This window comes from Mustela lutreola, chromosome 7 (assembly GCF_030435805.1).
Source record: "Mustela lutreola isolate mMusLut2 chromosome 7, mMusLut2.pri, whole genome shotgun sequence".
NCBI lineage: Eukaryota > Metazoa > Chordata > Mammalia > Carnivora > Mustelidae > Mustela > Mustela lutreola.
In genome coordinates, this window is record NC_081296.1 from 56,733,775 (window position 1) to 56,761,006 (window position 27,232).

A 27,232-nucleotide genomic window follows, 5' to 3' on the forward strand; every position below is an offset into this window, starting at 1 on the left:
GTTCTGGACGTGTACCAGGTTGCTCTAGGGAGTGTTGTTGTGAGAAGAAAAGAGAGCTAAGAATATGCCCCTGAGGAACACCCTCTCTTGAGGTGGAGACAGAGGAAGTGGAGCTGCCCACAACACTGGGGAGATGCCAGGGCGGGTAGGAGTAGGTTGTTTTTCTCTCACTTCCAGCACGTCTTCCTTGGTCAGAAACAGAGGGTGGCCAGACGGCGACAGTGACGAGAGGAGTGTGGTGTGGCAAGGCCGCCAGGACGCGTCTAGGGGAAGCTATATTTGGGGTGGACCACTCTGGGTGTGGTAGGTCACGGGGAGCTCTGCCTTCAATCTCTTTCTCTAGAAAGCAGGGAAGAGGGCTGGGAGTCAGATCTGTTGGAGTCTCTGCTTTCTCTGCCACTTTCACGTTCCCCCAAATACTCTTGGTTTATTCTGAGCTCTAATCTGTGTAGGAAAATCTCTTTCTAAATATGGGAAAGAGGCAGAGTTGGTGGAGGGAAGGAGAGGGGCTGTCTCACTGTTGAGTGTGTGTGTGTGTGTTGATGTGTGCTTGTGTGTGTTGGCCACACACATGCACGTGTATGAATCTGTGTCCTTGTGTATGGAGGTGTATGTCTCATGTTAGTATTTATGTGCCCATATGTGTATAATATGTGTATGTTTTTCTCTGAGTGTCTCACAGGAAAGGTGGAGAAATTGAGAGGAAGCATCGAGACACTTTTATGCCAATTTGATAGAGTAATTTTATGCTAATTGAATCTAATGATAAGAAATTCAGGCTTGTGTTTTCTACACATATATGTTCTATTTTATTTTTCTAGTAATTCACTTTTTTGTATTTTGTGAAAGCACGGGTCTGCGGCAGACTGCACACAAAACTCCTCCTTCCTCATAGTTCGAGAAGAACGAATTAGGACCAGATCAACATTCTGGGAAGGTCCTGATTCTGAAATTCCCAAGGGAGAGAGACTCACTTCAGAAAGCTGAGGTCCCTGCTCTGGGTCATATCAAGGAAGCATGAGGACAGACAAAGGGGTGGGGGTCAGGCCCCAGATCTGACTGGTGTCTGGGGACACAACCTGCTCTTCCTCCCCTACCTCTCCCCTAAGTGAGATGGGACCACCAGGCAGTTCTCAAGTGGGTGGGAGGCTGACCCCGCTGTGCCTCCAAGCCCACGCCTGTTCAAGGTGCTGCCCTCCTTCCCTCCTGCAGAACAGGAAAAGCTGATGACTAACAGGTAAGACGGGGTTTCCAAAGCTCCGTACTTCCCCCGGGATAGTTAACACACACTCGGGGGCGGGGGATGGGGGGAAGAACAGAGTCTTTTATTGCATGAAAACCAGACACCTTGGGCCGGTACGGGGAACCCAGGCAGATCTTCCTGCCTTTCTTCCTTAAATAATCTTCCCTGCCTGGATCCCTCTAAAGTGTCCAAACACAGCCCTCCCAAGGTCCTGACTTGGTTGGCATTTGCCATTTTATATTCCTTTTTTTTAAGAGGGCCTCCAAAATCATGCACACCTTAAGGCCCACAAAACCTAGGTCCACCTTTGCTGAGATCTTCATGGTACCAAATTCAGAAAGCAAGACAGGCAACAGTGAAGGGCTAAAGAGAATGTCTCCTCTTTCCTCATCACTTGGAGCATCCATAAAACCCCCTATGGAATTAAGACTATGTGAAATTGCGTGTGTGGGAGGGAAGTGGTATTGGCAAAGAGGGGAAGGATTAGTCGAGAACTCAAGGGTGGGAATTCAGCAGCCAAGTCTGGAGTCTGCAGAGCTTGGGGTGGGGATGTGGGGGGGACACCTGGCTTTAGATAGTATTACCATGGGCACAGGGACCATTGTTACCAGCTGGAACCAGGCCATCCTTGTGGTGTGGTGGGACACAGGCCATGGTGGAAGGAGTGGCCAGCTGCTGGAGCAGTCTGGACACCTCCCTGAGATGAGCTCACATGTAATTAAGGACACAGGGCCTTGGCCCAGGTGGCAGTTCTTACAGCCCTTCTTGCAGACTTGTTCACCTTTTCCGTCACTGTGTTGCATCCATGGGGCCTGAGTTGCACTTTCTCTGCTGAGTCTCAAACCGCAAAGCTGAGCTCTTGTGATTGAGCTTGGCCCTGGCTGGTACCTCAGGCCCCCACAGCCCGAGCAGCAGGGGCAGCAGCAGAGGGCGGGATCCTGCTCTGGCGCTGCTCTCTCTGGTAGGGGAGCAATGGCACAGAGGAAAAGTGTGACACCATCGGGGGAACCCTGTTTGCCCCTCCAAGAATTTCATACCCTAAGGCAATTATGCAGGGCCTCCATGGCCTCAGACATTTAAGAACACCACTGACGTTTTATGGTCCAGTCCCAGCAGATAATGTGCCTTTTTATGCCCTACAATAAATACTTACATTGTTTATCTCTCATAAGAGTTTTATGAGGCAAGTATGATTACGTTTTTTAACATATGACCAAACTGAGACTCAGAAAAGTTAAGGAAATTGCCTATCACCCCACAGTTAAAGAGAGTCAGAAAGAGGATTTTAATCAACACCTCTCGGTTTCCAATGCCCTGTGTTCTTTCCACACTCCCAGGTTTCTTGTTTCAAGCACTGAGAGTCAGATCATAGGGGAAACCAATCTCGGAAAGAAAATGGGCTAAGGGTCCATACTCCACTATCCCAGACTAGTTCAGGTGTTCCTGAGTCAGTGTTAAGGTGGTGGAATGAGGCTCATTTCTTCCTGTTCTGTGGCCTAGTTTCTCACCCAAGCTAGAGAAACAGTCGCTTCCCGTACAGGAGCCCCTGTTCCAGCTGGCCAAGCAGCATGGTGCGTTGGGTTCTTTCTGTGGCAGACATTTGCCCTGTTGAAGAAAGTCTTGGAATGATAGAGTGTCAGAGTTGGAAGAGTCCTTAGACATATCTCAACCAACTTCCTCCAGTTGAAGGAGCTGGAGTTTGTGAAAGAGGCCACCTATGAATGGCAGAGCTGGGGCCAAGAGCTTTCTGACTTTAACCCACCCCTTTGGTGTGGTGCCAGGCTGAAAAGGGAGGGGGAAAATGGTTCCCATAGGGAGAGCACACAGTGAGGTCTCTGTTTGTGGTCTTGGGTGGTGCATGAACATTGCCTTCAGTCATTCTCTTCTGATCCTTGTGATAACATTGGGGAGGAAGTCTATTCGAGTAAGGAGGTAAATTCTTTCTCCCCCTTTCCAATAGAGACCACAGATCTCAGGCTGAGTCTTCAGCTACAAACAATATCTGGATATATCTTCAGCTACAAACAATATCAGCTACAAAAACTGGATGATACTGGGGCTCCTGGCTGGCTCAGTCTATATGGACCATGCGACTCGATCTCAGGATCGTGAGTTCGAGCCCCACGTTGAATGTAGGGATTACGTAAAAAATATCATAATTAAAAAATAAAATGGGTGCCTGAATGGCTCAACTGGTTAAGCGTCTGCCTTTGGCTCAGGTCATGATCTCAGGGTCATGAGATCAAGTCCCATGTTGGGTGTAGAAATTACTTAAAATAAGTAAATAAAACTTTAAAAAAATTTTAAAATACCAAAGAATTTATATATATAGATATATGTATGTCTTTTAAAGATTTATTTATATATTTATATAAAGATTTATTTATATATTGATATAAATATTCTCTCTGTATATATCTTTTAAATATTTATTTATTTATTTGAGAGGTGGGGCAGAGAGAGTCCCAAGCACACTCCACACCCTGGGCAGAACCCCACATGGGGCTCAGCCTGAGATCATGACCTGAGCGGAAAACAAGAGTCAGATGCCAAAAGACCGCCCTACATATATATTTAGTAAGTTACAGGACTGGCAGTGAGGGGATATTGTAACAATTGTCAAGGGACAAAGCAAATGACTACAGTTGGCACAATTGGTCTGGGCGACAGCTTATCACTTACAAACTTATCACTTCACTGCCTTTGAGATAAAATGCTCCTCAAAGTGGCACAAATCACAGAGGTTCCTAGGATCTGCATTGCCAGAGGGGAAACTGCTGAGATTTTTGTCCCTCTGCCGCCGAGGTGGAGCCTGGTTCACCAACGAAGCTCACCTTTTCCACAGCAGGGATCTCTTCATGCACGCCTCCCCTCAAAGCTAACAAAACATTGATTTTTGAGCCCAGGAGAACATTATCCAGCCAACAGTTGACTTGGGCCCCAGGGAGAAAATATATACTTATTTATCCAGAAGTCATTTCTCTTTTGCAGGCCCTCAGCTGAGCTTCTCCCATGGGGTTGGGAGGATCACCAAGTGATTATTCATTAACAGTTGCAGACCCAAACCTCTGGGCTTTGGAATGAGGGTGAGGATGGGAGGGATGGGGGACCGGGGGTGAGCCAAAGGCTGGCATGAACATTCCATGCTGACTGAGATGATTGGCCACAGATTTTGCAAGCTCTGAATCCAACTAAGTTGCAAATATGCTTTAACTCAGGTAGATGCTGAGCCTGCACCTGGCCAACCCCATTCAGACAGGCCTAGGAAAGGGGTTCCTTCGATCATGTGTTTGGTCCTAGTCATCATCATAACTCTTCCCAACTGCCACAGTCTCAGGGCTCTTTTACCCATTAAGCACCAGAGGCTCAGTGCCTAGGGTTTGGGAGGTTTTCAAGGGCCTATGCTATTGAAGACCTGAAGAAAACTACATTCTCTCCAATACAGGAAAAGTCAACTTCCAAAATCAACTGTAAAATATGCACTTACCTGTTATCACAGTAACACAGTTGACTTCATTTATTTTGAAATTTGGCACTCAAAAAAGTTTATTATATTGCAAAACAATCTTAGTTTATATATTCTCATTTTATAAGAATTCTCAAGTACTATAATTGCAGAAGGAGCAGTACCAATTGCAAAAGTATTTGTAGTCAACTTCAGAAGTAAAGCTTTAAATATAATTTCAGATACAATTTGGCAAGAATGATACTTAATGAGGAATATGTATATTAAATATATTCAGTGTGATGGAGTGTTATGGTGTCGGGCATGGTATAGTGATACTAAACACGGCCCTACTTGTGGGTCCAGTCAGCACAGTCTGTACCACACCAGCAGAAGGAAAGAGACACTACTAACCACAATTTCGTGAAGGTCTGCTTGGCACAGTGTTAAGTACTTTGTTAAGAATTCAAGCTATCATTTAAAAAAGCATTTACTGGGGCACCTGAGTGGTTCAGTCTGTTAAGTGTATGACTCTTGATTTCAGCTCAAGTCATGATCTTGGGGTCCTGGGATGACCCCTGCATCAGGCTCTGTGCTTAGTGCGGAGGCTGCTTGAGATTCTCTCTCTCTCTGCCCCTCCCCATACTCATGAGTGTGTGCGCTCTCATTCTCAAATAAATAATTTTTTTCTTTTTTTTTAAAAGATTTTATTTATTTATTTGACACAGAGAGAGAGATCACAAGTAGGCAGAACAGCAGGCGGTTGGGGGCGGGGGCGGCGAACAGGCTCCCTGCTGAGCAGAGAGCCTGATGTAGGGCTCGATCCCAGGACCCTGAGATCATGACCTGAGCCAAAGGCAGAGGCTTAACCCACTGAGTGACCCAGGTGTCCCCAAATAAATAAAAATTTAAATAAGTGTTTACTGTGTGCCAAGACATTGTACTTTGTATAAAATTTTATCTGCAAAGCATTTATGTGGTCCATGTTATTACCCCCCCCCCCTTTTACAGAAAAGGAAACAGAGGCTTGGAGAGGTTAAGGTTACATATTTATTAAGTGGGATTGAAAATGATGTAGATCTGGTACCAAAGTTATGTTGTTCCTTTCTGCCATACTGTTTACCTGTTTGTTGATGTTACCTTATAGGCTAAGAGTCACCTGGTGACCAAATTCTATTCTAATGGACTGGTCTTCCTTTTGTCTACTGGGCATTTTTTGCTCTTTTCAACTTCACTTCTCTTTGTTGTTGTGGTTTGTTTGTTTGTTTTTTGTTTTTCCTTCCCTGAGAGCCCTCCCTCAAATATTATTCATCTTTCAGAGCTCAGCTTGATCACATGGGTGAACCCTCCCAGTCAAATCTAGCCTGGGCTAATCCCTCCTGAACCTCACGTCCTTCAGCATTACTTCCTGGTACCACTCATTTGGGTTTTTAGATGTGTGCTTCCTTGCTTTGTTATTTGATTTTTACATGTGTGTCCAGTCTTCCCAACTGGATGGAAAACTCGTGGGACAGGAATCAGGTCATCATGTGCTTCTCTAGCCCAGAGGGGACACTCAGTGACTGTGCTGCCTCTCAGAATCCTCGTTGTTTGTAACACAAGGATGTGTAACAGTTGTATAACTTCTAAAATGCCCCCGGTACTAAGACTCTATGAAACAAGAAGAAACATCCAGTGCTCACAGCCAAACTAGAACATAAGAGGAAACTGCACAGTTAGACCCTGAAGTAGCTCAAAGGAGGAAACGCAGAGAATCAGTGATGATCCCCTAAACACTTGTGTTTTCCGGATCCTCGAGGAAGGGTGGGTGAGAGCGCCACAGAAGTCTGTCTGGGTCATGGGTATGAGGGACAGCAGCAGCATGAAGAAAGTCTTTGACCTATAAGTGCCACCCTCAGGATGGGTCATCAGGCTTCCCACTCTGAACTTCCTTCTGGTGGTGAGAGGCAGAGTCTCCAGGAAGAAGGGGGTTCTGGAGGAGTGAGGTGGTGCAGGAGGGGCCGGGGCCACTAGGAGTGGCTAAGGGGAACATGGCATATGCATTTTTTTATCCTTTGCTTGGGTCCTGTGTGAGTCTGTCCAGAAGTGCTTCCTGGTCGCTCAGTGGAGAGCAATGGGAGGATCCATGGTTACTACTGAACTGGAAGTGACATGCTCTGATAAGTTCCTTGCGACGGGGTGTGAGAGGAACTGCTGCTGCTGCTTTCCGGAGGTGCCAAGGTGGGGACAATCTGGGATGCAGAAGGCTTGAAATAAAATCTACCCAGAAGGAAGCCCGATGATGGTAGAACATCAGCTGCTGGAGGCAAGTGGTTGCTGACAGTTGTGTCTCTGGGCTCCACATAGCTTCTTAGCTAGCTTTCTGCCCGACAACTTGACATATCCATGGTGGACCACCTGGAGCCAGGACAGGTGACAGGGAGGAGCACTTACTCCTGGCAGTGATCCCCGCTGTCCCGGCCTTTGATCGGCTCCAGCCATGCAAACTTGCTGCGGTGCTGATTCAAAAACGAGATGAGATTGTGCATGTTGAGCTTCCCAGTGATGTATGTCCTGAGTCTGTATAATGATATCCTTGTGAGAGAGAGAAGAGACAAAGGAACAGAATAGTGTAAACCGACTGATCATCCAGGGAACTGGGTAGAGACGGGCTCAGACTGGAAAAGCCCAAAGGCGAACAAGAAGGGTGAGGCTTAAGGGCAGCGTCCTGCTCTTGAGCAGCTCTGGAAGAACAAACCTACCATGCCCAGCTCTTAGGACTATACTTCTTTGTCTGTTTACTGGGATCCAGGACCTTGGCGATGAGTCAACAACCACCAGGGCTGGGGGTGGTTGGTCTCACACTGAGGCAGGGGTTTTGTCAGAAGCTTCCAATAGGGAATCTCTCCAAGAGAGATTCTCATCCAAGAGGGGTCCTTGGCTCTGAAGAAACCATGGCCATGACATATCTTGGATCCTGGTTTCTGAACTCTGAGTCTCAGAGTTCTGTTACAAGAAATTTATTGCCATATTCCTTCTAGAAAGTATCACTCTGTTCACAGTGGCTGACCCTGTCCCCTGCCAGGTCCATTTCCTCTTTACTGTGTAGCTCTTTGGGGTCTTCTCAGGGAGCCCAGTCCCACCACGATCTTGCCTGAGCAGTTGGACTGTCTCTCTCGCTCTTGAGTATAGGATCTGTCCTCAGGAAACAGAGCATGTAATCTTCAGCCCAACCAGAGCTGAAGCAGGGGGCTCTGCTCACATGTGTTTTGCAGTCTTTGACTTAGTACAAGCCTGTGTGCAGCATTTGGATCTCCCAGGGGTGACAAAAACAACAGTAATAGAAATGATCATAGCTAATATTTACTGAGGGGTTTCTGGGTTCTAGTCACTGTTCTAAATGCCTTATGAATGTTTTTCTCTGCCTCTCTTATATTTATTTATTTATTTTTAGCACGTGAAGGACCTTCCTACTGCCCTTACCCCATACTATCTTATCTTTCTTACCCAGTTCTTGAAGAGAAATACTGGTCAGAGACTCAGACCCATGGAGAGCAAGTTAAGGAAAACCCCCTTAAGGCTAGTGTACTCCTACCTTTGACTGAATGCAGACATATGAGGGGTATACAAAGACACATAAGATAACTGTCTTCTTTCCCAGTTTTCCTGAAGTTATTTGGGGGTGGGAAGAGGAAGTAATTTAAAACATTATTTTTACACAAAATAAAACTGTATGATGGAGTATATTGAAAAATTCAAATAAATTACAGATTTTTTACAATTTAAAATGTTTTTGCTTTGAAGTAATCTCAAATTTATAAGTAAGTTTCAGAAAAATTACACACGGCTCCCATATATGCTCTGCCCAGATTCCCCAATTATTAACATTTCTGAAAGAATAGGTTACAGACATGATGTTCCATTAGCCCTTAATACAAAAGTGAGTATTTCCTAATTACAAGTTCCCTTGCCTACATCCCTACATCAGCACAGCACAACCATCCAAACCAGGAAATTAGCTTTGATCTCTTATTACCCACAAATGAAATTTTAAGATAACATATAAAACATCTCTGCACATGGCTATTCTAAAAATACTAGTTAAGTGAAAGAAGGAGGCTTCAGAGAAGGTTCATGTTTGCTGGGCAAGACTTGAGGTATTTTAATGAATTCTCCTTTGCCATTACTAGCTCTTCAGGGAAAAGTCTGAGACACATTGCTCTGTGTCTAGTTGACCATAAAACTCAGCCGTGCATGCACCAACTTTGAAGGTAAAGAATAGTGACCCTTACCCATGATAAAATGTTTTGGGATGTCTCAGGCCCACCTGGAGGTCTGCCAAATGTTTTCCTACTGGCTCCAAATAGCAGATGGAAAGTGAAGACCTTTGTTCTTGCAGCATGCCCTTATTCATGTCTCCAACAGCCAGTGGTATGGCCCGAGGACATACTTGACTAGTTTGTAACCAAGTCCTTGGGTTCTGTTTTGTTCTCATCTCACTGACACAATATGAACATTCAGGTGAAGGGGATTGTGGTCCATGGGTGAGAGGCAGAAACGTAAACACACTGGGATTACGGACACTAAACCCTCTTTTGAATGAACATGCTTCTCTCTCAAGTCTGGGAATTTGCAGATTGATTTGCCAGACCACGGACAGTGAATTTGACTTTGGAAAATGTCTAAGACGCATCTGGGATAATTAATTAGAATTCCAGTTTGGAAATATCACTGGACTGGTTCAAGAAGCCTGAGTACTTACTTAAACTAGCCATGTGATCTTGGACAAGATGTTCGAGTCCTCTGGGTATTATTTTTCTCATTTGCAAAATGGGGAAGGCTGGACTAGATGATCTCTGAGGTCAGTGGATACCATCTCTTGTAACATTTTACTTTTATGAATATCTGTCGAAAGAGCCAAAAGCTTTATAGACGTGTAGATCTGTGTTGTGCTAGATGCCACAGCCTGAGCAGGAGTTTGTACTAATTTATACCAAGTCAGTTTATGCTTTAAATGTGTAAGCTCAACTAAGTTTCTATGTGAAGACCACTGAAAGCGACAGCTATGATGTTTTCCCACTGCAAGAAGTCTGTTGGAAGGCAGGGAAGGACCATGAGCCATGGGCCCTGGTGGCAATTTTGAGAGATGGAAGACAAAGTAGGAAAGGGAGCTCCATCTGGGAGTGGGAAGGATGTGGAGGTCCACGATGGAGGCGAGGGCATAGTAAGCTCACCTGAGGACGGACTTAGATGTCAGGAGGGGAAGTTGGAAACGTCACCAGAGCCCTCTCGCCTTTAATTGCTGTGATACATGAACCCTTTAGAGAGGACCTGGAGTAGAGGACACCCTCAAAAATTAGTGGCTCTGAATCCTCTGCCTTCTTTTCACATCTTTTGATTCATGGAGGGTAGAGCTGGGGGGGGGGGGGAAGCAACCCTTAACTAGTCTGAACAGATATACTCAATTTAACGCCCCTCCCTTTCTCACTCCAATTGGAGCTTGCCCCCTACCCCCACCCCACTCCAAATTACTTTACCTAGAGCGATAATGCATGTTGTCCTTTTTGTCTGACCTTGAGCCTTACTTTATCCACTCTTGGCTAGGGACTACTTTTGGCAAAGGGAGGCTAAGGAGGAGTTTGGCCTCTGTTTAAATCCTTTGTTCTTCTGTCACAGAAGTCAGGCCTGTTCCATCCATCACAGGTTTGGTCACTTGACATTTGACACCGCAGCGATAAATATAAATGATAACACCTCTTGAACTTTTCCTATAGGCCAGCCACTGTACTAAGTGCTTAAAATATATTGTCACAATTAATCTACCTAATACTCCTATGAAGTAGGTTACCTTTATATAGATGAGGATTTTCCATCATAATGTGTATTTATGTGTAAACATCTTTCTTTAGTTCTGCTCTTGGGAACTATGGGCTTCACAGTACTATTATGATCCATAGCCTATTAGTGATGTTTTCTCATGCTCCTGTGGTGTCATGGGTGCTCCCAGCCTGACTGCTTTGGAGTCCAGCACAGGCAAACATCCTGGCAAGAGCTGTACCTGCTCTTCTTTCTACCTTCCATGGTGGGATAGGGGTAAGTGAAAACTTATAAAAGAGAAAATCATGAAAAATTTAAAAAAAATTAAAAAAAAAGAGAAAATCAAAAATCTTCAAAGTCCTTTTGGAAGCTCAGTCATGCAGGAGCATAGAATGGGCCAAGGTTCTCTCAAAGGAAAGGGTCTCTGGATGTTATTGCTATTGGTATGTTTTTTGCTGCCATAGCACTGGGGTTATCCCCTAGAGCCATGGATACTATCAATAGTGTAATTGACACTATGAATCAATGTGTGGAGAAGGGTCCTCATCTCAAGGGCATTTCCTCTTCCCACGTTCTGCCCTTGAGATGGGACACTTCTCACATTGATTCAACTGGCCTTCTTGTCTATGGGTTATTTACTTCGGAGTATGGAGACTTTGGGAAACCAGGGTCATGTAAAAAAGTCTCCTACCTAACGTACCTTGGTTCTCACTTGTAGGAACGTGAGTGAGCTCTAGTACCAGTTCTTGTGTTACTTTCTTTACTGGACTCCTTTTCTTTCCTTTCCTTTTCTTTTCTTTCCTTTTCTTTTCTTTTCTTTCTTTCTTTCCTTCTTTCTCTTTCTTTCTTTCTTTCTTTCTTTCTTTCTTTCTTTCTTTCTTTCTTTCTTTCTTTCTTTCTTCTTAAGACAGAGCACACACAAGTGAGCAGGTGGGTGGGGCAGAGGGAGAGGAAGAGAGAGAATCTTAAGCAGGTTCCATGCCCAGAGCAGAGCCCAGAGCCTGACATGGGGCTCCTTCTCAAGACCCTGAGAGCATGACCTGAGAAGAAATCGAGAGTCAGACACTTAACCGACTGAGCCACCCAGGTGCCCCATACTGCTCCTTAGGTCCAGGTTGAAACAATTTCCTTTAAAGGAACCTACTCAAGGCTGGGCAAGTTCTCCTGCACACCCTCCTCCCCTCTCCAACTCCTATCCCCAGAAACAGAAGTGTTTAGTAACTAATCAGCCTCCTTTCCCCATCCTTCAAGTTTCAGATAGGAATACCTGGTAATTGGCCCAAGCCTTTGGACCTCACATTTGACCTTTGGAAAACTGAATAACCATTATTCAGCATTATTCTTGGCATCTGTCAACTTGGTTTTGATCAAGGTCATGTTAAAGCATCAGTAATGAGAACAAGGCAAGTCATTTGGATTCATAGTTAATATCTGAATCACTTTCAAATATTAGTGAGCACTCTAGATGTAACCTGAGAGTGAATTTTTTTTTTAAAATATTTTATTTATTTATTTGAGAGAGAGACAGTGAGAGAGAACATGAGCGAGGAGAAGGTCAGAGGGAGAAGCAGACTCCCCATGGAGCTGGGAGCCCGATGTGGGACTCGATCCTGGGACTCCAGGATCATGACCTGAGCCGAAGGCAGTCATCCAACCAACTGAGCCACCCAGGCGCCCCGAGAGTGAAATTTTCTTTATGAACTTTTTTAAATGTTGAAATTCTATCAGTCAGTAGAAGTATAAATGCACATTTATTATTTTAAAAAAATTGTCTAGGGGTACCTGGGTGGCTCAGTCAGTTAAGTGTCTGCCTTTGGCTCAGATCATGATCCTGGAGTACAGGATCAAGCCCTGCTTCTCCCTGTTCAGCAGGGAGTCTGCTTCTCTCTCTGGCCCTCACCCTGTTCATGTTCTCTCTCTCATTCAAATAAATAAATAAAATCTTAAAAAAAGGAAAAAGAAAAATGCTGTAATAATGGTTGTCAAAGCCTATATTATATACAAAACAATGAAGAATTGTCACATAATATAGGAAAATTAGTTGACCTATTATAAAGTAGGAGATAGTGTATTAGCTGGATAACTTTAAAATGATCCTTATATATTTTTTGATCCAAAAGTATTTATAACAATTTAATAAACAACATAAGTACTATTATATTAAAAAAATATTATAAGGCATAACAACAGAAATTAGGTTATATCTTATTTCTATGATTCCATGATATCATAGTCCTTATAGAATTGATTGATATATTTAGATTTATCATGTTAAATAAAATAATTCTTAAGAACTATACATTCAGGGGACGCCTGGGTGGTTCAGTTGGTTAAGCAGCTGCCTTCGGCTCAGGTCATGATCCCAGCGTCCTGGGATCGAGTCCCACATCGGGCTCCTTGCTCCGCAGGGAGCCTGCTTCTTCCTCTGACTCTGCCTTCCACTCTGTCTGCCTGTGCTTGCTCTCTCTCTGACAAATAAATAAATAAAATCTTTAAAAAAAAAAAGAACTATACATTCAAGAGGATTTTTTTTTTTTTTTTGAGGTATAACTTACATACAGTCAAGTACACAAACCTTAAGCATACAGCTCAAGGGGTTTTCTGACAAAGTAAACATAACCAGACCAAGAAAGAACATTTTCAGCTTACCTCTTACCCCTCCCAGTTAGTGCTCCCAGGATACTATTATTCTGAACTCCATCACCACAAATTACTTTTGAATTATGCTGAAGTTTTAGTTACTTAATACTACTTAGGTAATGAATCTTCCAAGAAAAAGTTTTATTTGGGAATTCTCATTTTGAGAGTATGCAATAAGCATCATTTTAGCCACTTCAAAATTTTGTGTGGAGGGTGTCTTCAAAACCATAATATCCATAAGAAAAAATATCAATATATATAATTTATATTTATATGTGATAAATATCAATTTATACAATTTATGTTTATACAAATATATAAAAAGTTACAATAAAAAGAATTAAGAAAAATCAATACCCCTAAGTATCTTGCTTTTCTATGCATCTCAGTCAAAACCATCTATTTAGAGTGACAGATGTAGAGTATAACGACCATAGGATATATGTAGATATAACGACCATAGATTTACACTCAGTCATTTGGCCTTTGGCTACAATGTGTATTTAGTGCATCTCTACTTCAAGGCTCATCAATGTATTGGCTCCACACTCTGCTTAAATTGTTCAATGTTCATCTTTTTCTATGACCATCCCCTCCCTACTTTCTTTCCTCCTCTCAAGCCACCCAGCCCACCTAGCCGGACTGCTTGCCAGACCTGTCCTCTAGCCTACTCAAGAACATCACTCTAGCAGGAGAAAGCCCTCAAGGAAAACTGAGTGGGGTGTTTGGCTTAATCTGCATGCTTGCCACGGTGAATATGACAGGACTACTATTTGCTGCTACCAGTGATCATTATTAGATGCTCACCAGTGCCAAGGGCTGATTAAGGCTACATGGAAGTAATTTCTAAATCTTCCTGCAATCCTGTTGGGGAGGTGGGATTACTCCTGTAATTTCACTGTATGAAAATACAGCCACAGAGAGGTTTGTTCCTTTACTCCAGGTCACATAGCCAGGAAGATGGAGCCAACCAAGATTTACACCCAATTTTATCTGGCTCCAAACTGGCTCTGACTCTGGTAAGGAGTAAGGGAGCACTGGCGGTGTCCGGGAGGGACAGAAAGAGAACAGATGCCCAGCTCGGAAGGGAAGGTCTAACAAGGTAACTGGACGGTCAAGTAGGGCAGGCATGGGGCATCGTGCGGTTTGTCTGGGGCTGAAATAAAGGAAAGAAAGAAGGGGCTAGTGATGATCAGGACTGCAGGCAATGGAGGTGGGCTGGGACATGAGCACCTCACAATAGACCCAAGGTAAGGCCATAGCTTCTCCAGTTCTACTCACTAGAGACAGAGCAATGGTGTGTGCAGCCCAGGGGGACTGGGAGATGGCATTCCCACATCTCAAGCCCTCAGGCCTGGGCAGATTGCCAGAGTGGGGAGCCAGGGAAGCACCGAGGCAGGACAGATCATTATCAGAGGAAGGAAGCTCTGGCAGCTCCCACCAGCCTGTTTGTGACCAGCAGGCTCTGGGCCACGGAAGTCCCTTGAGGTCAAGGGAAATGTGATCCTGGAGCAGGGGGATGAAGCTGGGACACTCCCCTGACCCTATGCCTTCAGGCCAAAGGGATCTAGCCAGAGCCAGGCCCGGGGCCCAGGTCGGAAGAGCAGTGGGCTAGAGAAGGCGGAGTCCAATTAGAGAGGCAGAAAGAGAATGAATTGAGATCTCTGGAACACCTCATAAACAGCTCTTGGCTAGAGGGCTAGTGACCTTGATTGCAGCGGACACAGGGCAACTGGCTCCTCAGAGCTCTCAGGGTACATTTCTTCATGGGTGAACTCTTACCCAGTTCTCTTGTCTGCCGAGGTCTCTCCTTTTTTGCCCAAGGGACAAGCACAAAGTGCTCTGTATTTAGAATAAGGAGACCTAGGTTCCAGTCCAGGTTCTGCTACTAACCAATTTGACAAGCTCTTCAATTAATTGCACTTTCTGAAAGCTCCATTTCCTCCCCCAAAGAAAGCCCATTATCCCTCTCGAGTCTATTTCCCAAGGGACTCATGTGGCAACGCCACGAAAAACCTAAAATTTATATAGTATGGACATGGAGTGGTACTTCATTTTCTTTCTTTCCAGCCGTCTTTCCACACACAGGTCATGTCACCAGCACGTTAGTTGTGGAAGATTCCTAGTTCAGGAACAGGAACAGCTCTGTCCATAAATTTCATGCCCTCCTTGTCCTTTCATTTCCTCGTCTTGTCATGCTGCTGTGAAAAGATGGGTCAGGAGAGAGAGGTCCAAGGCATAGACCAGGGAGCCCATACTCCTAGCTTGCTCAGCCCCTCTCTTGGGGTATAAGCTCCTGGGAAAACAGCCACAGAAAGAAGAGAGGCCATTTCTTCTGGAGCTCAGCCCTCTTAGAAGAGACTGAGCTAGGAAGGGCCCTAAGACATGGGAGGAAGATAACCTGTGGGCATGTGAGGAGTGGCCTAGAGGCCCAGAGAGGGAAGTCAGGTGTAGCATGAGAGGCAGGAAGGCCGAAAACCTAAAGGGTTTTGTCCAAGTGCACAGGAAGCAGCTTGAATTTCCTAGAGTCCCCTTTCTCAGGAGGGTCACAGGCCGCAATGTAAGAAGCAACCTCTCCTGTCTTTGTATTTGCACCCTGGGTACTTCCTTGAGGTGAGCTCACATGGGCTCAGCGAGACACGGCTTTTGCTCTGGTGGCAGTTTCTTCGACCCTTCTTGCAGGCTACCGTGGGGGTGCGACAGGTGGCGGCCACACTGGGGAAGGTTTGATGCAGGAAGGCGTCGAAGGGTTTGCAATGTTTTGTGTACTTGTTGACCTTGCCCATCGCCGTGTTGCATCCCTGGGGGCCTGGGCTGCACGTGCTGAATTTCAAACCGCAGAGCCGAGGTCATGTTGCTGGGCTTGGCCCTGACTGGACCCTTCGGCACCCACAGCTACGGCAGCAAGGGCAGCAGCAGAGGGCAGGACCCTGTTCTGGCGGCTGCCATCTCTCATAGGGAAGCAGTCAGGATGGAGGGCTGGGGTTGCTGGGGGCAGACAGCAGGTGGTGAGAAATTAGTCTTCCTGTCTGTGTTCTAGCTCATCACCGTTACTCTCCCCTAAGTCTCCTTCGCCGCTCCCTCCGTATCTCATCCCTTCTTCCTGCTCTGTTCGTCCTCCTCACCCACTGTGACCTCATCCCCCTCACTCCATATGCCTGTCTTCCCCCATCCTGTCTTTTTTGTCTCCCACTCTTTGTTCTATTGATTCTTCCTCAAGTCCCATCCCCCTTATGTCCTCCTCTCTCCCCTATGGGTGTCCTTATCCTCTCCTCCTTTGTCACATCGCTCACCTGCATCAGAACCCGTCCCTTCTCTGTCCTCTCTCCTCACCCAGGTCCCTCCACAGTCTGCACCTCCTCGCTGAGTCTTGCATGGCGGCTCCTGCTCTGGGGCTGAGGATGCCCTTACCTGCCACTGGCCTCAGATCACTTGCCGTTTGACTCCTTAAGAGCTGGCCTGACCTATGTTGCTTCTGTTTGGGGTGGACTGAGGTGAAGTTGGGGATCAGGAAATTAATCAAACTTATGTGCCTTTCCACCTAAATGTCCCCAATAAGTGGATACCTATGGAGCTAGTGTACCTGCCTGAACAGGTTCAGCAATGAGGAAACGTCACTCCCCACACTCCAAGACTAGATTTGGCCCCTGGCCACATGGTTTCAGTGACTCTACTAAAGCACCGGACCCAGGTGTCAACCCCAAAATGCATTTCAGGGAGAGCTGCCATTTATCTCCTATATACATCTCTGGTTCATGACTCTGGGAAGAACCAATCCCTGTGGTGGTAAGAATAGCTTTTTCTCTAACCTGAGGTACAGAGGGAATAGCCTCGAATATTGCTTGGTATGATTTCTTGTCATCAAGTCTTCCTGCTTATCTTTTGGAGGAGATGGAGAAGACAGGGAAGCAGACGAATCATCACAGTCACGATGCCCAACACCACCCCAACTCAGCTATTCTGCAGTGATTTACTCCTCTGGTCACTCCTCAGTGACAGGAGTAGCAGGTGGCTGAGCAGGGCCACCTGGCTTTACCTGGCAAAGGCTCCCAACACCTTTCATCCTTCACTCTCTTCCTCCCTACTTCATTGAGATTGGCAAAACTTAAACACTGTCCAAATTTGGAAATGCTGTTGGGGGTGGTGGTTGCTTCATTCTGCCTTAGGTCTTGCTCTTGTGTGCCCTGTTCCTTGCAGTAGTCGTAGGTGTGTGGAGAGCCTGAGTTGGAACTGCTCTGGGGGCTCGAGTGAGCTTGGCATATGGTACTCAGAAGACTTGAGACACTGAGGATTAGAAGTATCACACTCTGTGCGGGGGAAGATCTAGAAAACTGAGATGAACAGTTCTTTTGTTTTCAGGATTCACCTGTAAGTAATAGGTGATCTCAGAACACCAGGTTTAGGTTCACCTATGCAGTCAGTAAACAAATATTTCTCAAGCACCTATCATGTGCTGACGTGATCAGTGAAAGAAAGAGAAAAAAATCCCTGCCTTGGTGGAGCTTACGTTTCATCGGGAGAAAGATAGTGAAAAGTAAATATACCCTTTGCTTGAAGTGATAACTGCTAAGGACAGAGGTAGGAAAAGAAGGAGGTTTGTAGGCAGTGATTTTTAAATAGGGACATTAAAGGGGGGCCCTTCTGGGACAAAGATGTGAATTTGAGAACATGAACTTGTGGGGAAGAAGGGTCCACATTGAACAGTGCTGAGAGGCCAGATCATGGAGAGCCTCTGAGACCAGCAAAGACTGTGACTTTGACTTCGCACACACTGGGGAGGGTCCCTGAGAGTGGGAGGCCATTCTAAGCAGAGGAGTGAAAGGCTGTTGTGTAGATTGTAACTGGAGCAAAGCCACAGAGATGGTCTTGAGTGGGCGCCTGTGTGGCTCAGTCGGTTACATGTCTGCGTTCGGCTTGGGTCACCATCTCAGGGTCCTGGGATGGAGGCCCATGTCATCATGCTCTCCGCTCAGCAAGGAGAAGCAGGCTCCCTCTGTGATCTCTCTCGTTTTTGCTCTCTCTTAAATAAATACAAAAATTCTTAAAAGTGGTCTGGATTGTAAAGTTTGTGTTCCGGTCCAGAAGTCAGAAGTTTGAGTCGGGAAGAGAAGGTGTTTGTTTTTGAGGCCAGAGGACATCGTTTTATTTATTTTTATTTTTATTTTTTTAAAGATTTTTAAAATTTATTTGACAGAGATCACAAGTAGGCAGAGAGGCAGGCAGAGAGAGAGAGAGGAGGAAGCAGGCTCCCTGCTGAGCAGAGAGCCCCATGTGGGGCTTGATCCCAGGACCTGAGATCATGACCTGAGCCGAAGGCAGAGGCAGATGGCGTGCAGAGGATGATTTTTGGAAGAAAAAACGATGTTGGAGGTGGCAAGCACCACTAGATGGGGACAGAGAACCAGGAGCAAGTTCCCACAGGCCTCTGGCTCCCCGGCTTCTTGGGGAGGCCTTGGCTGTGGGAACAGCATTTGCTGCTTTGTTAAGGAGCCTGAATCTCTGCTGTTTGGATTTCAGGATGGAGAATTATGCCTCTGCTGCTGTAGAGATGCAAATGTTTGGAAATAAAATCCATGGTTTAAAGCAGACTGTGGACAGAATGCGGATCAGCACAGGCCTGTCCTGCCCTGGACAGGAGGCCCGGCTCAGGGGAGGGAGCGGGAGGCCAGGAGCTCATTTGAATTCTGAGCCAGGACTCCTCACTTCTCATTATTCTAGAGTGAGATGTTTCCAAACCACGACTTGCACTGCCCTGTGCTCTTGTGTTTTCCTGTCATTATAATTATCTTAGTTTGCTCTTCAAGCCCATTACCCCGAATTCTCCAGAAGCTGGCTTGAGTGCTGTGTGGAAGTCAAACACTACCCTCCTGTCTCAGGCCAAAGGAGAGAGAGAGTAAAGGTTTAGGTTTGCATACAAAAATTAAAGAGTTGAAACTACCACCTTTACAACTCGAGCTGAAACCCTTACTTTGCCTCAGTTATTTGGATAAGGCAGGTGATTTTGTTTATTGATTGATTTGCCCCAACTCTCTAGATTCCACGATCCGCTTCACTTTGCATTTGGGAGGATAATTTTGCCAGTTTTCCTTCACCCCATGTAAGGACTAAGAGGAAATGATGGAGGAAGGGGGGGACAAGATTAGGGAGAACAAAAGAGGTCAGGCATCAGGCCAAGGACTGATCAGAGAGTCTGGCAGAGGGGAAAAGAGAAAAATTAGAAAGGGGTGAGCAAGAAGACAAAATGGGGGGAGAGGAGGGGAGGGAAGAAAGGCCCTCTCACAAGCAGCCTCTATCCAGGGAGATGAGGTAGCTACGCTCGCCTCCTCGTTCTATGGCCATAGTCATAGTTCTTGGCCCAATCCCTGCCAGGCTACTCCCATGCCCATGCATGGAAGCGTGCATGCCTGTGCGTGTGCGTGTGTGAGTTTAAAGTCACTGGGGCGGGTGTTGTGAAAATCCCAGCAGCGCCAGGTGGACCTCTGCCTGTCTTCCCCACAGGACAACAGCTGCTGCTTCCTCTGGCCTGCACTGAGAGGGGTGAGGGGAGCTGGCTGAGAGGAGGGCCGGGCCTGGACTGGCGCCCACTCTTCAGAGGCCAGCCTCTCTTGCTTCCGGAGTTCCACACAGCCTCTGGATACCGATGGAAAGCCCATGAGAGTTTCCCTCCAAGCAGGAGCAGATCCAAATTCTGTTATCCTAATTTTGTTGCTCCTAGGATAAATAAAGGTAATGGGCTCGTTCTGCAGACAGAGAAAGTGAAACAAACAGCAAGTTGGGGTCAGATGTGAGACTTGCTCTGGGTCTTTGAATTCTCATGACCTTTCCTGGAACAGCTGTGGGTCTGGAGGAGACGGCAGTGACAGAAGGTTGGAATCCTTGGCTCCCAGACCAACGCCTTTAGACAAGCCAGGATGTAGAAGAGGGGGACCTACTCTGGGGTTGAAAGGCCTCATTAGGTCACTCTATCTCAGAAGCCACTGTCAGCTCCCCCTTTATCTACAGAATAAATTTCAGATTCCTTAGCCTGATATTTAAGGTCTGCCACAATTTGGCAAACCCATCTTTTGAACTTTGTTTCTGACTTTTCTTCCACCGAGGCGCCTCAATTCTAGCCAAGCTAGTTTTCTCTATTTTCTTAAGCATACCTTTCATAATCCTCTTCATCTCTACTCAACTCTTAACCATACCTTGAGATCCATCCCAAGGTCCCAGGATGACCTGCCCCTCACACAGAAAATTTGCTCCGATCCTCCCAATTCAGAGGGATTTCTTCACCTCTAAATTCCTATAGTTCTGTCTTCAAGATGTATAATTTTCTGTCTTGAATCATCGGTTATTTCTTCATATGTATTTATCATTTTCCTTCAACTTAGACTATCTAGTCTTCAGAAGACACGGATCATCTATATTACACTTCTTTCCCACTTTCCCCAGGGATAGCTTAGTGCCTTGCATATAAATGACCCTTAACTGATTCAACTTTTGGGTTAGAAGGCATTCATTGTGCCCCCGAATGATCCCAGTCCCAGGTGGGACCACCAGCAACCTCAGCACTGGTTAGTAAATGGAAGATCTGACAGTGCAGCTCCTGGACTTCAACCCTGGGCTTGAGGTGAAGTCATGACAAGAAGGCTGAGCTGCATGAAGCAATCCTTTGGGTTCAAGGACAGCCCAGGAACTGCCCATGACACACTATGCTGGTTGGATCAATTTCGGTTGGACAGGGCAAAAAATGACTTTGCTGAGATTGTGGTAAGCCCACTCCAGGAAAAATCTTGGGGTTCCCCTCAATCACAGGGAATCACTCCTGCACTTGAACGTTAACTATTTGTTCTGGAAATGCTTATCACTGGGGAGGGAAGGAGGGAGAGAATGTGTAGAGGTCTACAGGCAGAGGGTCACCCTTACAAGAAAACAACTCAAAAATTCTCATTTCAGTGGTGAACATTCAGTGTTCTTCTCACTGGTAGAAAAACCATCACTACTAAAAGTAAAATCTAACAAAAATATTTCTAAGTCCTGGAGATTTGCCAACCCTTTTCAATAGATAAGGCATAAGTAATTCTGCCCTTGTTAGGAGATCTGATTCACTCGTTAGATCAGGGTTTCTTTTCTTTTCGTTTTTTCGAAGTGTATTTATTTATTTATTTTTTAGTAGTCTCTGCACCCAACATGGATCTTGAACTCAAGACCCTGAGATCAAGAGTCGCATGCTCTTCTGACTGAGCCAGCCAGGTGCCCCAGACCAGGGTTTCTCAACCTCAGCACTGTTCACATTTGGTCTAGATAATTCTTTGTTGCCGGAGCTGCCTTGAGCAATATTGGATGTTTAATGGCATCCCCAGCCTCTACCCACTAGATGCCAGTGGTCCCTCCCTGTTGTGACCACCCCAACATGACCAAATTGTCCACCCTTGCCCCCTTTGAGAACATATGACCTTGAGCAAACTACTCTCTCAAACTTAGCTTCTTCATCTCTAGAGTAATTCTTGTGTATGTAAAGCCCAGTGTAATGAGGCAACAAATTCCACAAATCTCAGGCTTCAGGAACAGATGAAACCATGACAAGGATGTTAGCATGAAAGCAGCAATGCTATGGATCAATGCTATGGATCAATGCTATGGATCAATCAAAATCCTATCAAAGATAGGATTTTATTTTATTTATTTATTTTTAAAGATTTTACTTATTTATTTGACAGACAGAGATCACAGGTAGGCAGAGAGGCAGGCAGAGAGAAAGGAAGGGAAGCAGGCTCCCTGCTGAACAGAGAGCCCAATGCTGGGCTCGATCCTAGGACCCTGGGATCATGACGCAAGCCGAAGGCAGAGGCTTTAACCCACTGAGCCACCCAGGCGCCCCAAAGATAGGATTTTAAAGGCCAGGCCACCAGAGTTGCAGTCTAGAACCTGAAGGCCCATGGCACACTGAGCACCTCTCCTTGTCCTGTGCTCAGGCCTTTCTAACATATGCTTATATGTGTATCTTTCTTGCTGAATTATACATGTAATCTGGACTGGAGCTGTTTTATTTACCTTTATACTGCCCCCAGCATTTGTCATAGTGCTTTTCAGATGGTATTTAACAACTTTAAAATATTAATTAAAAAATTTTTTTAAGGTAATCGACACAGGGCATGGCTAGTAATAGAAAGCTTCATGAAGATGAATTTTAAGTCATGTGTCTGAGGAGGCAGAGCTGGGATGAGGAAGGTCACTCGGATCATCTGGGAAATAAAAGAGGCTTTGCCAGTATTGAGTCGGGGGAAAAAACTAGTTGGTGTAGAACCCAGAAGAGGATATCTAGTTATACATTGTTTATATACCGTGTGATAGTTGAAACTCATGTTCATCCTGACCATCTCACTTTCTTCTTGCAGCCTCATGAGGTAAGGAAAGTATTCATCCCATTTCATAGATGAGGAAGCAAAAATTCAGTAAGTTATCTGATATCAAGTCCTGAACTCTTTCCTCTATGAAGGGCTGTTTCATTTCTGTAACTGTGTGTCCAGGTGGTAGGCGGGTAGCGAATGCAGGAAGAGGATGACCAGGAGCCTTTCATGAAAAGCCCCTTCCTCTTTTCAGGGAAGCTGCAGCCTTGAGAAAATAGGGAAGAGGAGGCATGCTCTGAGGTGGGAACAATAGTAGACTTCCTCAAAACCAACACTTGAGTCAGCCAGGCTCAGGCAGCTCCTTGCAAGTCTCCCACTTGGCCTTGTTGGCCTATAGACCCAGCCTGAAGGATACAGATGAGCAACCGGGCTGGGTGTGGGCTTCACATTCACTTGTTTGGCTGTGTACACCTCCCAGAGGGTGGTCTTCCAAGCAGAGGCTTTTTAAACAGGATTTCCAGGCTGAGTCTTCACATGAACTACCTCAGTGGAGGTGATGGGGGGAAGAGTGGTAGGAGGTAAGGAACAGCATCCTGGGTAAAGGAGGTGGCATAAGCCAGGATGAGGGGGTCGAGGGGGCACAAATGGGGAAACAGTCATGGATGGCGATGTAGTTGGAGACATGGTAGGGGTCGGGTCATGGGGAGTCTTCTGTCCTGTGAGGTGTAGAGCCTTACTGGAGTTGGAGTGCATGTGATGTGGAGAGGGGGGAGCCTGTGCAGGGAACACACAGGGATGGAAGGGACAGTTTCAAGAACAGTCTTAGATGTTAGAGCTGCATGACTAATGGACTCATGCTCATATTAAGGACTCACCAGGTGCCAGGCACTGAGCTAAAATCTCTTGATATATATCGTAATGAATTCTAATACTGCTATGATGTATAAAATATTACCCGCATTACTAGATGAAGAAACTGCAACTTACAGTGTTTTTTTTTTTTTTTTTTCAAAGCAAACTTACATTGGTGATACACAGACTGTAAGTAGCAGAGCCAGGGTTCAGCCAGGATTTCTGGTCTGTTTGACTCAAAAGCCTTACTCTTGGCCACCTTGCAGCCACTGCCTCCCCACAGGTGGAGTAAGGGAGGGGGAAGGATCTAGGATCACAGATTTCTTGCATAGGTAACTGAGGAAATGGGAGACAGACAACATGGGAAGAGAAGCAAATTGTGGGGGGAATGGGTTCAGTGTTGGACTCCAGTTAATGCTGTCAGGAAGAGCAACATCAGTATCCCCAGTGCCTCTAGTACTCTGCACCACCCCTAGACTACACATTGGCCTTGGAACACTTGGGGGTCTTTGTTCGAAATCTGAGCTCCATTCTCCAGGACAAGGATGGCAGGCTGTCCTATGATGAAACCCACCACCCAGACAACACCCTACAGGGAGGCAAGGCGGAGAGACCTGTGGAAGTCAAGGGCTATGGCTGGCAGGTTCTTTAGTTCTCAAGCAGCAGCAAGTGTTGACAAAGAGAGTTAGGACAAACTCCAGTAAGAATCTGATCCTCTGGGCTCAGGGGGCCCACACTTCCTCACGTTGAGGCTGTGCTGTCTAATCCCACCTGATAAGTTGGAAGCTTCAGGGTCAACATGCATAGGTTTCTGGGAGTGCTTGGACCCTGATAGGGCCTGAGGTTGTAGGTAAGAGAGTTGGCTAATACTGTGATTGAGACCAGTGTGGAGGTGATGATGGGGACTGCAGGGGTCCACAATGAGGTCTCTGATTCTCAAGCCAGCACTCTAGTGGGCGGCCCTTGTGTGCATGAGTGGGATGAGTGGCAGACCCTCTGTTCTCTGAGGGTCAGGAATAAGCAGCACTTTGTTCCTCAGAAACATGACAGTGCTTTCCTTTTCACCTTTCCACAGGAGCATGGCCTACAGACCAAAGAAAACATCAAAGAAAACCCAAGAACTTCGAGCCTTCTGGCAAGGAGCTGGAACTAAGTGTTCTGATGACAGCAGAAAGGAGGAAACCAGACAGCAATGTCTCTCTCCTCCCACCCATCCAACCCCCTCAGCACAGAGGCTCCTCAAACTCAGGGGCACTCCCTTCTCCCAGACTGGTCTTTGTCCAGAGAGCTCTTTAGTTCCTTCTCACCTTTGGGCTGCCTTTGGTCTCAGGCAAGAAGAATTACTGCTCCTGCCCTGCTGGTCTTCCAGTTCCTGTCCTTTCTCCAGAGCAGTCAGAGAATAGTAGTTCAGCCTGTTCCTTCTGTCCACTTTGCATTTTTTACCAGAAAGTTTGACCAGAGCCAGAGATAATCTGGAAGAGTTGCTCATCCAAGGACTGGTTGGACTTCTTATTCTGTAAGTGTTACAGTTCACAGACTGGGTGAAGCTGAGGCCCCGCGGTGGACCAAAGGAGTTGGGGGAGTGGGTGAAGGTGACCGGTCAGCTGGGTGAACTTGGGTAAGCGTCTCCTCTCTCTAGGACCTGGTTTGGATGATCTCTGAAGTAGATCCCAGCTGTTAGGTTATAGGGGAAGGCACATGGGGAAGGATGGGGAAATGCTGGAGGCTCTGGGAAGGGGCAGACAGCCACTCTAGTATATGTGCTGCCGAAGCGAGCACGCAGACAGCCACTCTAGACCCACCTCTGCTTCTAACCACTTCACTCTACCAGCAGGAGGAATGGCACCATCTGTGGCTCGGCTTGTGTTTCTCCAGTTTGTTCTAGGACCAGCTCTGGTTGAAGGCATCAAGGTGCAGATCGCCATCAGAAACTTCCGCCGATTACACATTGACTATCCCCGGGTTAGCTACCCAAAGGGCTTCCACGGCTATTGTAATGGTCTCATGGCCTATGTGCGGGGCAGAAAGTGGAGTTGGTATTGCCCCCAAATTCATTACATGGTGCATGCCCCCTGGAGAGAAATCAATAGGTTCTGCAAGTACAGTGACAGCTTCTGTGAGAATTACAATGAATACTGCACACTCACAGAGGACGCCATTCCCGTCACGATCTGCTCTCTGGTCTCTAGACAACCGCCCACGAGCTGCCACTATAATGAAACCCTAACCAACCAAAGGCTCTACCTGCTCTGTTCTGGGAAGAATGATGCTGAACCGATAGGCATCATTGGCCTCTACTAGGAAAGGAAGGTTTTCATTCTGAACCACCCCCTACCGCCACCACACGCAAGCCTGACCCTACTCCCGAACTTCTGATCCCTGGTATAAGGCTTCCTTCCTGACTTCACAGACAGGCAGGATCCCTCCCAAGAGACAAAGAAGGTAGGACAAATGTCTTGAGCTTCAGTCACCATGCAAAGTTATACAGCCTTGTAGCCTCTTTCCAACTTGTTTACCTCCTTTCTTCCCTCACCATCCTCCCTCTCCCACAGACAGTCTCACCCACCCAAGAAGCTGACTGTGTCCAGTTGGCAGTGACTATCCATCCACTGGGCCAGATCCTGAATCCTGGATGGAGGCCCAGAGCCTCAGCTCACACCATGGCAACAGGCACCCAGCTCCATGTCTCAACTCCCCATCCCCACCAGCCTTCTCTTCTTAGCTTTCCCCATCTCCCTTGGGACTCTCCACTCACTCACCTACACAGTAGGTACCTCTAGCTTCAGGGACCTCCCGAGACCCTTAGCCTCATTCTAGCCTCTCTTCTCCAGAAACCCTCCCAGTTCCCAGTCTGTTCCTCTCTGTGAAATCATTGATCTTCTCTCATCATCTATTCTTTCCTTTCTCCTCTACCACAGAGCCCAGGGTAGTCTTTCCCTGACATTCCCAACCTCCTGTAGTCACCCTGTCTTCTTTTCTCTGACCCTTTTTCCTTCCACCCTTCTCACTGTGACTCACTGGAGTTTCAATTTACCTTCTCTGACCTGTTCTCCCCAAAGATTACTGCATCCCTTTCCTTCCAAAAGCTTCTCCTGATACCTCTCCCCACCAAATCCAAGATCTGCCGCTGACAGGACAGAGCTGAGGTGAGCCTGGCTGTAGTCATGGAAGGTTTTAAAACCACATCTGAGTAATGTAAGACATAACCGTTGGGTGAAGCTGGGGTAAAGGAGGGGTACCTGGGTGGCTCAGTCGTTAAGCATCTGCCTTCCACTCAAGACATGATCCCAGGATCCTGGGATCAAGCTCTGTGTTGGGTTCCCTGCTCTGTGGGAAGCCTGCTTCTCCCTCTCCCACTCCCCCTGCTTGTGTGTTCCCTCACTTGCTGGGTCAGTCTCTGTCAAATAAATAAATAAAATCTTAAAAAAAAAAGGAAACTGGGATGAAGGGTATGTGGGACCTCTCTGTACTATTTTTGCATCTTTCTGTGACTCTATAATCATTTCAAAATAAAAATATAAAAACACATCCAAATCAGTTCTGATTTCATTCCTTTTTCCTCAGCACACCAGAACTCCTACTCTTGGAGTCCTGGAGGTCACCCACTTCTGGTTGTCTTCCTGGGTTACCCTTAGCAGTGAGTGGGATCTTCTGTTCCACTGTGATGGAGGTTGGGTAAAACTCAGTTCTGGGCCGGTTGTTAAAAATAGATTCTCTCATCCCCCCTAGCTCAAACACACTTGTAAAAGTAGTCAACCTGGTAAGTTCTTGGCCCATTTTAGCTAGTTTCTATTTCTCCAACAAAATCTGGACTACAACAGATGAGAAAGGTAGAGGGACAGGGAAGAGTCTGGCTGGTGGTGTCAGATCAGGAACTGCTGATTTGGAGATAAGGACAGGGGATAACAGTGACGTATGAAAGCA

The 27,232-nt window shown here is 46.3% G+C and overlaps 2 protein-coding genes across 3 annotated transcripts; one reads left to right on the forward strand and one right to left on the reverse strand.

The window, feature by feature from the left end:
• On the forward strand, window positions 1-26,794 carry RNASE13 (ribonuclease A family member 13 (inactive)). Of its 2 annotated transcripts, XM_059180989.1 has the most exons (3): window positions 1-1,237; window positions 24,384-24,926; window positions 25,140-26,794. In XM_059180989.1, exon 3 carries the CDS (start codon window positions 25,148-25,150, stop codon window positions 25,607-25,609), a length of 462 nt encoding a protein of 153 aa, XP_059036972.1. In that variant the 5' UTR covers window positions 1-1,237; window positions 24,384-24,926; window positions 25,140-25,147; the 3' UTR covers window positions 25,610-26,794. The 2 variants fall into 2 exon arrangements, with proteins under 2 accessions (XP_059036972.1, XP_059036971.1); XM_059180988.1 differs by having other exon boundaries at window positions 24,384-26,794.
• Window positions 15,176-16,073, reverse strand: RNASE7 (ribonuclease A family member 7). Its single transcript, XM_059180990.1, is given in 3 exon segments — window positions 15,176-15,694; window positions 15,696-15,937; window positions 15,939-16,073. Coding segments are annotated over 3 exon segments (468 nt in total). The 3' UTR covers window positions 15,176-15,603.
• Window positions 26,795-27,232: the final 438 nt, after the last annotated feature.

Excerpts from the sequence above, each read along its gene's own strand:
- RNASE13 (XM_059180988.1), top strand. The coding sequence starts at position 25,067 with ATGTGCTGCCGAAGCGAGCACGCAGACAGCCACTCTAGACCCACCTCT.